General features: G+C 38.3%; 1 protein-coding gene across 1 annotated transcript in view; it reads left to right on the top strand.

Moving 5' to 3' along the window:
- Positions 1–12,586, top strand: part of LOC113156389 (signal transducer and activator of transcription 5B-like) — a 30,744-nt gene extending 18,158 nt beyond the window's left edge. Inside the window, exons 10-19 of the mRNA XM_026351508.1 lie at positions 8–95; positions 1,545–1,667; positions 1,778–1,870; positions 3,952–4,158; positions 4,478–4,572; positions 5,046–5,188; positions 5,788–5,943; positions 6,192–6,243; positions 7,781–7,888; positions 8,578–12,586. Coding sequence (XP_026207293.1) covers positions 8–95; positions 1,545–1,667; positions 1,778–1,870; positions 3,952–4,158; positions 4,478–4,572; positions 5,046–5,188; positions 5,788–5,943; positions 6,192–6,243; positions 7,781–7,888; positions 8,578–8,701 — 1,189 coding nt within the window. The 3' untranslated portion in view covers positions 8,702–12,586. The remainder of the gene's footprint in view (positions 1–7; positions 96–1,544; positions 1,668–1,777; positions 1,871–3,951; positions 4,159–4,477; positions 4,573–5,045; positions 5,189–5,787; positions 5,944–6,191; positions 6,244–7,780; positions 7,889–8,577) is intronic.
- The last annotated feature ends 1,418 nt before the right edge of the window (positions 12,587–14,004 follow it).

Raw genomic sequence — 14,004 nt, 5'->3', positions numbered from 1 at the left:
TTTGTAGTGAAAGCAGTGGAGAAATCCTTAACAACAACTGTGTGATGGAGTATCACCAGGCCACTGGTACCCTTAGTGCACACTTCAGAAACATGGTAAGAACTATAGGTTTTTTGGTTTGTTATTTTTTAGGGAGAGTATTGCAACACTCCAATTATAATTGGTTTACAACTAATTGCCAAGGAAAAGTTTGGAAACCTACACACTTATTTATTCTTACTAAGTTTTGTTTTGTTTTTTTCAATTACATCATTGTCAGTTGGGCACAAAACACAGAAATATGAACAATATATTTCTTAGCATACGTGAGCGCAGAATAAGGTCTTCCCAAAGGTCTGCTGTGCTGGTTGGGCAGTGTTGCCGAACTCTTTTGTCCAGCGTGTCCCACATCAGTTTGATGTGGTTTAGATATGGTGATTGAGCTGCCAAACTGATGCTCTTAGGCAGGCATCTATCATCTCGTCATGGGCTCTGTGTTTTACCTCTGTACTGTATGCTCTGCACTTTGGACTCTGGTTCTGATCATCTAAAGTCTACTAATTGTACATCTTGGCCCCTATCTTCTGATTTGCCAACCGAGAAGGTTTTTTTTTTCTTGGCAACTCTGCACAAACTTATTTTAAGACCAACCACGCTTGAATTTCTGAACAAATCTTAATAGTTGCAATAGTTGTTTAAGCTTAACACTAATTGAGTAGCAATTTTTTTTACATTTCGGTGTAAAAATACAATAATGGTCTGATGTTTCTAAACTTTTCCTTGTCAAAATACTTTTTTTGCTCCCTGGGGGTAATTGTATGTTAGTAAGGTAACTCATTTCATCTTTATGCAGAAAGCACACAGATATAGAGTGATTTCAGTATGTTTAAAGACACACATCAGTCTACAGTAAAGAGTCTATAGTAATGATTGACCTATCAATTTTATGTACATGTGTTTATATATATATTTACAAAATTACAATTTTGTTTGTTGGGATGCTGTGTAAAATATAACTAAAAACTGAATGCAATCATGCGCAGCCTGGTGAAAGACCCAGGTTTTGCTCCACGGGCTAGCCAGGTGCATGTTCACCACTTTTGTTTCGGAACTTACTAAGAATAATTGTTGTAGTTTTGAAAGCTAAATTTGTTTCCCATTTTTGCTTAATATAGTATTTCAGCTGCTCAACAATTTAGGGCTGTCATTGTCATTTGTGGCATTTCATAATGCACAAAATGTTTTAATGGGTGACTTGTCAGGACTGCAAACAGGCCAGTTTAGCAACCGGACTCTCTTTAGGAACCGGGAACTGCTCTATCACCTGAGCTACTGTAAGCTAGAAGAAAACTGATCATGCAACATCAACATATTGTCATCATCAATTCCTTGAAACCCAACAGAGAATGTTTCCTAAGTGCAATATTATTTCCAAGTTAAATTTTTTCAGCTCAACTAAATACAAAATCATAACACTGTACTGCATTACCAGGCCATGTTCAGTGACTTCTGCCTAGCACACAACTTATCGTCTTCTCATGTCTTTGCTCTGTGTGTGTTTGCAGTCACTGAAACGGATCAAGCGTTCTGATCGTCGAGGTGCAGAGTCAGTGACGGAGGAGAAGTTCACAGTTCTGTTTGAATCACAGTTCAGTGTTGGGGGCAACGAACTAGTCTTCCACGTCAAAGTAATTAAATGTGGCATTTGACGTTTGACCATTTACACTTGTGAATAGAAGAGAAATGAAAGCCTTGTACTGGTGTCATCACTGTCTATCTATATATATCATATTTGCAGACCTTATCGCTGCCTGTGGTAGTGATTGTCCATGGCAGTCAGGACAACAACGCCACAGCAACAGTACTGTGGGACAACGCCTTTGCTGAACCAGTAAGTTGTCTGCTCATAGACTTTTATCCCGCAGCTGTTGACTATATCAAACAATTTCATATACTTTCACATAGAGTCAGCTTGTTGGTATATAGCATCATGTGGTGGTAAAGAAAATCTTATTGTCAACAAATTCCATATGTATATACAAAACAACAGCTAATGTAAATGTGTTGTGCATTTCCAAAACCTGATACAACTTGTTCATCTATGCCATATACAGTGCCTATAAAAAGTATTCACCCCCTTGAATGTTTCATCCTTTCGCTGACATTATAAATCAGTCATGGTCAATAAAACTTTGACAAAACAAATTCGGAAAATTTCCTCATGTCAAAGTGAAAACGGGTTTCTACAAAGTAATGTCATCATTATTATTCACCCCCTTCAGGTCAGCATTTAGTAGATGCACCTTTAGCTGCAATCACAGCATGGAGTCTGTGTGGATTGGTCTCAATTATGCTTGCACACCTGGACACTAGAATTTTATGCCATCCTTCTTTGCAAAACTGCTCAAGCTCTGTCAGGTTCCGTGGGGATCAGGTCTGGGCTTTGATTCAGCCACTCCAGAACATTCACCTTGCTGCCAGTAAACCATTTCTTTGAAGCTTTCGTTGTATGTTTCGGGTCATTGTCTTGCTGGAAAACAAATTCTCCCAAGCCATAGGGAGACTGAATGCTGACTGAATAAGATTGTCCTCCGGGATTGTCCTATATTTTGCCGCATGCATCTTACCCTCAACCTTAACAAGCCTTCCAGGGCCAGCTGCCGAGAAGCATCCCCACAGCGTGATGCTGCTACCACCGTGTTTCACAGTGTGTTTGTGGTGATGTGCAGTGTTTCGTGTGCGCCCAACATAACGTTTGGTCTGATAAAAAGAATCATTTTGGTCTCATCAGACCAAAGAATCCTCTTCCACTTGACCATGGAGTCTTTCACATGCCTATTGACAAACTCAAGACATGATTTAACATTAGTGGCTTTCTCCTTGCCACTCTCCCATAAAGCTTTGACTGGTGAAGAACCCTGGCAACAGTTGTTGTATGTACAGTCTCTCCTATCTCAATTGTTGAAGCTTGTATCTGCCTTAGTAGTCATCAGTTTGTTGGTGGCCTCTCTCACTAGTCTCCTTCTTACACGGTCACTCAGTTTGTGTGGACGGTCTGTTCTAGGCAGATTTAGACATAATTTCTTGATGATGGATTTCATTGATCTCCGAGGGATGTTCAGTGCCTTGGAGATTTTTTTGTATCCACCCCCTGACTTATGCTTTTCAATGACCTGTTCTCTGAGTTGCTGGGAGTGTTCTTTTGTTTTCATTGTGTAATGGTAGCCAGGATACTGATTAACCAGTGACTGGACCTTCCAGACACAAGTCTCTTTATACTGCAATCACTTGAGATGCATTCACAGCACTCAGGTGATCCCCATTTCACTAACTGTGGGACTACTAACACCAGATGTCTGGACCTCTGTTGGAATAGGTCAGTCATTTTAAAGGGGGTGAATATTAATGCAAACTTTGATTTGACCTCACATATTTTATTTAATTGACATTACTTTGTAGAAACCTGTTTTCACTTCAATATTTATGAGGTATTATTCTGAAATTTCTTTGTCAAAGTCACCAACATTTATTGACCATGACTGATTTATAATGTCAATGAAAGGATGAATCATCCAAGGGGGTGAATACTTTTTATAGGCACTGTAGCTGCATTGCTGTCCAGAACCTATTGAAAATATATAAATGAGTCACTTCATTGCACTGGGGGACATGTTCCTTCATTGCCATGACCACAATGTAGTTTATTTTGACTTAATTAGGAAAGACAAGTTACAAATCTTACTTTTATAGCTGCAGTCTGGTAATAGTGTATGTGTTTAGATGTGTTAGTGTATGGTAGAGTCCTGTATTTACCATATATCCTTCAGTATGATTCTTAAATCAGAAAGCTGTAATTTTCCATTTGTTTAGACAAACATCTAAATAACGGAACAATCTGAGTTGGACCCCTCAGAATCCCTTCATTGTCCTGTGTCTTCCTCATGGTTTCCACACTTTTTATTTTCTTGTCAGGGCAGGGTACCATTTGTTGTGCCAGACAAGGTGCTGTGGCCTCAGCTGTGTGAGGCCCTTGATATGAAGTACAAGGCAGAAATGCACAGTGGTCGTGGCTTATCAGAGGATAACCTTGTCTTCCTGGCACAGAAGGCTTTTACAAACAGCAGTAACAACCCTGAGGACTACCGTACCATGACCATATCGTGGGCCCAGTTCAACCGAGTGAGTCCTGCATTTCAACATCACAGTTCTGCACTTTAGGAAAATACAGAGCAAGTGGAAATATATAATACAACAATGATAACCACTAAGCTAAGTTACAAATTAAGCTCCAATTAATTTTTTAATTCTCTGAGGAATGAGTGCATCGTGCCGAAAACTAGTCTTCCCCAGTACAGATGTGATATGAGAAACTTCCAGGCTATTCTGTGATCTGGTGTCATGGGTGCACATGCATGCGTGTGTGTGTGTGAGCATGGAAATATTAAACCATCGATGTGTGCAGGTAAAAGTACTGATGGAACATGTTTAATTTGTACAGGAGAGCTTACCTGGACGCAACTTTACCTTCTGGCAGTGGTTTGATGGAGTTGTGGAGCTGATGAAAAAACATCTCAAGCCTCACTGGAATGACGGGTAATGCCTCACTTTTTGCAAGAAATGTATATCAATCAATAACAAACTATTTATTTACTAAGCAATATTAGCTGGCACAGGAACAAACAAACTCCATGAAAATATCTTTGTTTATGTTTGATGAGATCAGTTTCCCCTTCCCTGTCTGGAGATCGGGCAACAATAGTATCGCACTCCTTTAACATTGTTTGTCTCATGATAGGTAATTTCAGAAATACTTGTCCCTCTCAAACCTGACTCCTACACTACCCACAATGACACTTGACTGGTCTTCAGAACAGTTATGATACCCATCAGTAAAATTGACTCATTTGATACATTTATTGAACAAAGGTTTTTTGACATGAGAATTCAAACTTAACATATTACAAATACAAATGCCTTAATCTGTGGTGACAGTGAAAGCACATTAAGTGCATACAAGTGCTTTTATGTGAATACTGTAAGTGTATTTGTCTGTTCTCTGTGTGCAGGGCCATTCTGGGCTTTGTAAACAAGCAGCAGGCACAGGACATGCTGATGTCCAAACCCAACGGCACGTTCCTTCTGCGATTCAGTGACTCTGAGATTGGAGGCATCACCATTGCCTGGGTGGCTGAGAATCCCAACAAATCAGGTACTGAATGCTGTGTTCCATTGTTTAGTGAAGATGACTCAGACAAAGTTATCTTTCCAGTGTTGATATTATTATTGTTGATATTATTGCTTAAACAAGGCAAATGATACAAAGGAAGTTCAATTCCAAGTCGGCTGTCCTTTTTTCTGTATCCCTGCATATCCTGCAAAAATGTCTGTCCTTGGCTTTCTGTCTAATTCTTTCTGTATATTGCCTAGTGCTCAGTACTCCTCAGAATGGAATAATTCATTTAACAAATACTTGCCAACTGTGATCTGTTGGTGTTTTCCTTCCCCATTGCTTTCTCTGTAGTCCTTGTAACAAACAAACTTGCACCTGTCTTATCTAAGATCAGCTTCAACCTCTAGCCTTTCACTGGGTGAAAAGAGGATTTCTTTATTTTTGTTAGACACTTAGGTTACATGAGGTGAAGGTTACAAAAGACTGCATGTTAGAACAGAAAACAAATTGAATGAAACAGATATACAGTCCTCCGTGCCAAATAACCGAATGTAAGTGTAGTACAGTGTAGTACAGTACCTCTTTAATAACACACACACGCACACAGTGATTGTAATCCTTGGTTGTTCTTTGGCAAGGTGAAAGGTTGGTCTGGAATCTGTTGCCTTATACAACAAAAGACTTCTCCATTCGCTCTCTGGCTGATCGCATCAGTGACCTTAATCATCTTCTGTTTCTCTACCCTGACCGACCCAAAGATGAGGTCTTCGCGAAGTACTACACCCCTCCACTTTGTATGTACCAGCAATACTGTTCACATCAACACATCACTGTCTTTTTTTTGGTAAATACACACAGCTGTGAATTGGATGTTTGCTTCAATTAAATAGAGAATAATTTATAGACATTGCCTTATGTTATATCTGAGCAGCGTCATAGAATAGAAGGCTTTAAAAGCCTGGTGGAATGAACCCAATGCATGGGTGACACTCAGTTGAATATTCTAAATTTCAGTTTTTAAGGCATGGTGGTTCTCTTGCAGCAAAAGCAGTGGATGGATATGTGAAACCGCAGATCAAACAAGTTGTGCCAGAGTAAGTGCATTTTTTCCAGTTTTCTAATTCACACTCGAATTATACACTCTAATGAACACAACAGAAGTAAATACAAGCAGCAAGTTTTAAGAGCTTAGCATTAGCATAAGCATTTACTGTAAGAATTGCAAGCACATAGAAAGGCAGTGCACCGTATCTCCATAGCCAAAAGAGAATTATAAACTAATTTAACTCATCTGACAGATAAATGACATATAATTAGGGATAGGTTCTGAAACCCACTATTAAGTGGACATGAATGTGGACAAATGAATAAATGCTGGAGTATTAATGAGCTTTAATGTTATTGTTTATGCTGTTGCTACTGATGAGATTAAGACAATACCCATTTATTTTTGCTATATAAACATTACCTTGCACATTTTATGCACTCGGTGTTGCATTTTTGCTAATCCCAATCCAGAGGTGGGATCTTTCTTGAAGCTTGTGTGTGGCAGGGGAAGCTCTCTCTCATACACTGCAGCATGCAGCACACACACAAACACACACACACACTACTCTTAGTGACAATGGAGAGAACTAAGCAGTCAAAAGTGTGGGTATCCTTCACCAGAGTTAATGCTGACAATGTTTGTGCAACAACTGTTTTTCATTTAAGGTCCGAAACACAAGAAATCTGTTCTTATTCCGCTGATTTTCTTTAACATTCCCCAATAACAGTAGGAAGTATAGTAGATTAAAATAACGGAATATTGCACTCAAGTGATAACTATTTCAATTCAATTCAGTTTTATTTGTATAGCGCCAATTTACAACAGAAATTATCTCAAGGCACTTTACAGTGTAAGGTTTAAGACCTTACAGAGAATATTTATACAAAAAATTATAGAGAAAACCCAACAGTCCCATTTGAGCTAGCTTTTAGGCAACAGTGGAGAGAAAAACACCCTTTAGAGGAAGAAACCTCCAGCAGAACCAGGCTCATAGTGATTGATACAGGAGAAAGGAGAGAGGAGAGGAGCTCAGTGTATCAGTAGAGGTCCCCCAGCAGACTAAGCTATAGCAGCATAACTAAGAGATGGTTCAGAGTCACCTGATCCATCTCTAACTATAAGCTTTATAAAAAAGGAAAGTTTTTAGTCTAGTCTTAAATGTAGAGAGGGTGTCTGCTTCCCGATTTCACTAATTGTGTGACTACTAACACCAAATATCTGGACCTCTGTTGGATTAGGTCAGTCATTTTAAAGGGGGTGAATATTAATGAAATTAATTCACCTCATCCAGTGTCCAGATGTGCAAGCCTAATTAAGAACTATCAACACAGACTCCATGCTGTGATTGCAGCCTATTTAATTGACATCACCAACTTTTATTGCCCATGATTGATTTATGATGTCAATAAAAGAATGAAACATCCAAGGGGGTGAATAGGGGGAGAGGTTGTTGTTAGAGCTGTTTATGACACCACCATCACAGCTAACACCTGGTTTAGGTGCTAATTTGTGAAATGTTTTTTCTGATAGATAACTGTACGTAATGCAATGTAAAGAAGTAATGCATGACATGTCTCTGGCAGATTTACCACCCCAAACCCTGAGCCCAGTGCAGGAACTCCCACATTCATGGAGCAGACAGCTTCTCCTTCTGTGAGCCACCCCAACAACTTCAGTGTTTACCCTTCTATGTAAGTATGATCCTCTACTTCATTTATTGACTCATGATAAAATCCTGTGAACACTGCAAAGAAGTCTGGTGATGATACTCTTTTCTCAGTAACAGATAAGCATTTATTGATTTGTGGACATTAACAAAATACATAGGACATTTGCAAAGTGCACAACAAAAATCTCAAGCTGAGAACAAATTTATTGAACAAGTGCACATCGTTGCCTTACTAACCACTTACACCCCCATGCCCACATACCTACATAGCCCTATATGTCAGCTTTCGTCACACTCTGGTCACATCAGAGCAAGATCAGTATGGAGATGTTCTAGTTATATGCCTAATAAGAATTAAGACTTAATGTAATGATTGAATTGTTTTAAATAGTCTGTCACAGCTTGGTTATTTAATTAATATTAGAATTACATCCGTCTTGATTTAATTCGTATGCTGACCTTCCAGCAAAAGCATTTTGGTCAAAATCTGTTGTTATTAAATCAGATCTATAAATAAATATTACTTGATGAACTTACAGAGGATGATCACATTTCAGTTTGTGTCAACAGAAACATAATTTATTATTTTACAATTTATATTCTATTACATTATTTATTGTAATAATTTATTATTTTACCCAAGTATAGTATGGTAAATGCAGTCAACACATTTCTTTTTTTGAATGTCTGTCTCTGTTCTTGTTCTGTCAGGAATGACACCATGTTGGATGCAGATGGAGACTTTGACCTGGAGGACACAATGGATGTCGCCCGTCATGTGGAAGAGCTGCTCCGCAGGCCCATGGCCAACCAGTGGAGCAGCCAGCAGTCCTGAATCTGAACCCTAAACCAACTGCTCACTGTCAGGTCTTTTCTGTCTTATCCAACAGAAACAACCACACCTGCAAATCTCTCTGGGCAGCAACTAGAGCAAAACATTTACAATTCACTTTTTTTCTTCAGTTTTAGCTGCCCACAGATGTTTTGGAAGAGAACAGGTCTGGTAATACATGTGTACCTGCCTAAGTGTCTCTGTAGAACAAGTAACACTGTCCCCTCCCAGTTACCTTAGTTTCTCAGGGCTGGCATATGGAGCTGGTTTAGGGGAATGGGATTTTTATACACAACTAAGACACACTTTGTTTTCATGTAAGCTTTGCGTTAATTTGTGCCAGATAAGCTTATAGCTGGCACCAGGAAACATTGCATAAAAATCCACAGTAGGCAAACTAGTTTCTCTTGTTTTAAAAGTGTTTCCTCCCTCTGCACAATCAAATACTGATAAGTTGATTTCCTCTATGACAGGAAGGATGTGTCAGTGATTCTTAGTAGTATCTGCAAATTTCATTAAATTCTCATAAAAAATAAGTCTTAAAGTGAGACTATGTAACTTTTACTGTGAACATCAGTAGTATTTACTGGATAGTGACAAATATAATTTTCCTTCAGTTCCCAAGAGTCATTTACTTTTTACAATTAGCAGACAACAACAAACGCCTTCATCTTCTACATCACAGCTGTTGCATAAGCTTCATGACAGGTTAAAGCTTGCTGTCAGTGGTGTAAAGAGGAGTAAAGAAGCTGAAGTTTTTTCAGAAACCTGCTGTTAAGCTGGTTCAACAGGGATTAAACAATGTCTTCCGGAAAGAGGGTTGCGCCAGCAAAATTGTGAGCTAGGTGATTTGAGCAGTCTCCTGAGGCTAGAAATCTCTCAGATGTATTATTAAACCAGCATCCGCATAAGTCTCACACATTTGATTATTTATAGTGCAGTAGACTTTAAGGAGAGTTATTGTTTTACAGACCAGATGTTTAACTGTGTGATGTACATTTTACCAAAAGTGTAGAGTGAGATGATTTGGTTTAGTTTAACCTTTTTTTAACCACAGCTTATAGTGTTTTTCCACTGCATTCGATCAGCTCAGCTTCATACAACTCTTTGCGCCTAATGGGGTTTTCATCAGATTTCATCAAATGTTGGTGCCTGCTCCTGTTTTGGTATTACCTCCATTGAGGTTCCACACAAGCTGAGGCAATATCAAAAAGTGGTATGAACACATTGCAGATTACTAATTGGTCACAGAGAAGTGTTACCATTACAACCAGTTGTCTAAACTCTGAAGTATTTCCCAAATTTTCATGATTTTTGTTTCAGCAGTGATTCGTCTGCTACCTTCAATTCCTTCTAAAACTAATTCTCTTTGCATGACAAACAGCCACATACTGAGAAACAAGAGCAGCATTCCTTCATTATCATCAATTGTTCCCATGTGTGTCAGCAAGCTCATAGCAGTTGGCATCATTATGTCAATGAGCTACGTAAAACGAAGAACCTGGAACTAAAAGCAAATAGAGAAGAGCCAACCTGAGGTGGTACCATATGGTGCATAGTCAGATGTTAAATGGCACAGCAGCAGTCTCAGTGTGTTTACGTAGTTTTCCTGTTTCCTCTAAATTTCTGCAGACTAATGCCAAACATTGGCCCCTACCTGGCCTGGTAAGACTGTACCGAAGTTACCACAAGTGAGTTTTATTTCTTACATAGTCTGGCTTTAAGCACTGACATTGGAATTTGAAGTGTAACTACTATAATTTGGTGCTTTTTGTATAGTATTTTTCTTGGTTGCTTCTATTACAGCAGTCTGTGTTGTTTGTAGTCCACTGCCTTACAGGAACATGTTCAAATGCTCTTAGGTGCTTGAATGTGGTGTTGTAAAGACATTAACTGCTTAATGATTTAACACTTGTCACACTGAGTTTTACATTTAAATCTTGGTACAATACGATCCTTCATAGGTCAGTTGGTCATTATTCTAACGTCATACATGTTTATAGTTTGGTAGCCTAATCAAATTAGGCTTCATAGTGTAGAACAAGAAATGCCACATTGAAATCTTGATCACTTATCAATGTGAGAAAATGTTAATGTGCTTCACTTTACTAAATACAGATGTTGTAGTCTGCAGTTAGCAAATGCTCAGTGCATTGGTCAAAGTTTGTAAGTTATTTAGATTTGAATTGTGGAAACCAATTTGTGTCACTGCTCCCCCTGGAATTTATTTACCCATAGTACTTACCCACAGTACAAAGTACTTTTTATTTGTGTTGTGGTAACACGAAGTATTCTACTGCAAATTTAGCCACGCTATCAGTCTATATGTATATGTTTTGGAACTTAAAGTATGTCAGATTTGCCATTAACGGTTAATATATTGACAATTATCAGTGAAATCCTAAACATTTATTTAACATTTAACAACATAAATTCATACGACATTAATTCCACCTTATCTTATGAGGAAAGATCTTAGAATAATGACATAGTAAGTCATTTATATGATATTGTTTCTCTTTTTATGGCACAGGAAGTCAGAATTATTAAGTCAGAGATTTTTTTTCTCTTGTGGATGCAGTGAACCTCTGTAGTACAGAGCCTGCATGGGTCAAATGGTACAAAATACTGATGTGGAAACATGTTCACACAGATAAACCAAGGAAAGAGGTTAATAAAGTAAAAGGTTTATTGTAATTAATATAAATAGACATACTTTCCGGGAAAAAAACTATGTAGAACAGACATTAATTATGACAGTTATGGCTAATTCATTCAAACTTCAAACATGGACACTGACATTTAGATACTGTCCAAGTTGTATTTAATACATACTGTACTTATTTACAGTATACTTTATGTGGTAAAATACAGGTTAGGGGATGTTTGTGTACAAAAACTTGTACAGTGCTGTCATCTGTGTTTTTAGTTTGGGTTCAGTGAACTATTTTTCTAAAACCAGTTTAATTTAGCTCATTCCTCATAAAGTTTCTATCTGTTCATTTGCTGTAGCAGTGTGAGCACTGATCTCCACATCAGTCACTCGTTCTTTCACCTGTCCGCTCCATAACGACACCCAATAATAACCAGACTTCTTATTTGCCTGAGAGACCACACTAATCATGAGTGAACAGACTAAAGTCAGGTGACACTGTGCTATCTCTCTTCTTTGTACTGTAATATCTAACCAAACCCAAAGTGAGCTTGACGTTCAGCTTCTAGGAGCCATCGCTTGACTCCAACCTAAAACTGTTATATCGTTTTCAACAGCTTGAATATCAGGTGTTACTTTGTGGCAGTTGGACTGTGACTATGTCTTGTTCACAGAAAACCTTAATGTGTTCCATGTATGAATTGTCATATTTGAAACTTAGTATGTGCTGCCTTCAAAGCTACGTTTAATTATGTATCAGTGGATTCCATGGGAAAATGCTCATACCTCAGACTTTGTAATACTTTTTTTAGTCAGAATTGTTTTTTGTTACTTAGTTTTTTTCACATGTAACACCATTAGACATCAGCTGATGATAGCTGCCAGTAATGACTCTGCATACAGTGGATTCATTTTGTATTTTTGATTTTAAACAATCCTAACTTGTTTGGTTGGCCACTAGTCGAGAATGTTTTTTGTGGATCAGCTACTTGACTGGTGTGTGTCGGCCATTGCCACTTATTAGCTAGATTGTGTCAGATTTGCCTAATCATTTTTCTAGTTATTAATTTCTTGTTGTTTCTATGAAGCATCTGTAGGTATTTCTGTGCCTTGTGGTTTGTTAAGGCACAGCACTGTTCACACCGGACATTTTAAAACATTGTCATTAACCATGAACGGCTACCAGCAGCAACTGGTGAACATTCTATCTTTTTTAGAAAACACAAGTTTCCCAACACGTCTGGAAAAATCACTGTGAATTAAAGGTAAATGAGTCCAAGTCACCAAATTATACCTGATGAGTCACGTGTAAAAGGGATTCTCCATCATTGTGAGGTGACTGTTTTGGTGTGAGATTGTTATATAAAAGCTGAAATACAGAGTGCGACCATGTGAAGTAAACTGGCAAAAGAAAGCTCCTTGTTGCTCAGAGCCACTGTTCGAGTATGTGATGTTCTCTCTGATGCAGTCCTTCTCTCGTTAGTTTTTTGAGTCGACTTAATGGATGTATGCATATCTTAATGTGTAATTACGTTTTCCAGCTCACTGCTGCGTGTGTTTGATGGCTTTTGTATAGTCTGTAACCTGTTTGGGGACTTCTTATTCACTTCCACTTTGTGCTGCTTTTTGCTGAACGTTTGATGTCGGGATTGGGAACATGAAAATAAAGGTTTTTTCTAATTAATCCAGTTCTATTGTGTCTTGTTATTGATTTGTGTTTCTCCGCTGTTCCATGGACCATCTTGTTGAATTATTCCTTAGAATGAGGGGTGGCAGTATCGGTTGTTCAGTCTTACCACTTAGCTCTATACTAAAATCTTCATCCCCACATGATAAATCCTAGAGACGCTGCTGATCATTTAGATTTTCCATAAGGGCCACTGACAGTTTGACACTTGTAGTAAAATGTATTGACTTAACTGTTGATTGTGTGTGTCTGAAAAGTTTAGGTAAGATCACTCCCCTCTATGTGGGAGACTGGGTTTCAAATCACAGCTGTGTACCTTTGCCAAGACCTCCTTACGCTTACCTTGACTTTGTACCTTGTATCTCACTTGGATAAAAGTGTCTGCTAAATGTAAATGGAAAAAAATATATTAAAGGTTAACAATTGTGGATTATTATTCCTGACTGATTAACAAGCAACTGGTCATTTCTCAGCTGATTGAATTGGAGCTCTATATACTTAGTTTATCAAGGTAAGAAGAGAGGCGGGTAAAGTGATGCATCCATCATGCCTAGTGCCTACCGTACAAGCCTGTGGGGGCAGTACCATGACCTGGGGTTTCTGCAGTTGGTCAGGTCTAGGTACGTTATTTGCCCAAAGAATGAGGTAAGCTAACTACCTGAATATAATGAATGACCAGTAAGTGGCAACACACAAACAAAGCAACACTTGGTAAACGTGATTTAAGTTCAAAAATAATTCAAACCGTAATAAAGGAAACAGTTTCAGCTTTGAAAAAGATGTTAAACATGCTTCAGTTTGCTGATATGACCCTGCTCAGCCTTGTGTCATGCACACAAAAGCTAGTTATGGAGTTCCACAGGGTACTGTGGACTGATTCTTTTTACTCTATATATGTCCCCCTTAGGCAATATTATTTGAATACACTCCATAAATTTCCATTGCTATCCAGTTAATACCCAGCTA

This window comes from Anabas testudineus, chromosome 19 (assembly GCF_900324465.2).
Source record: "Anabas testudineus chromosome 19, fAnaTes1.2, whole genome shotgun sequence".
Lineage (NCBI taxonomy): Eukaryota > Metazoa > Chordata > Actinopteri > Anabantiformes > Anabantidae > Anabas > Anabas testudineus.
This window is presented reverse-complemented; position numbering and strand designations above follow the sequence as displayed.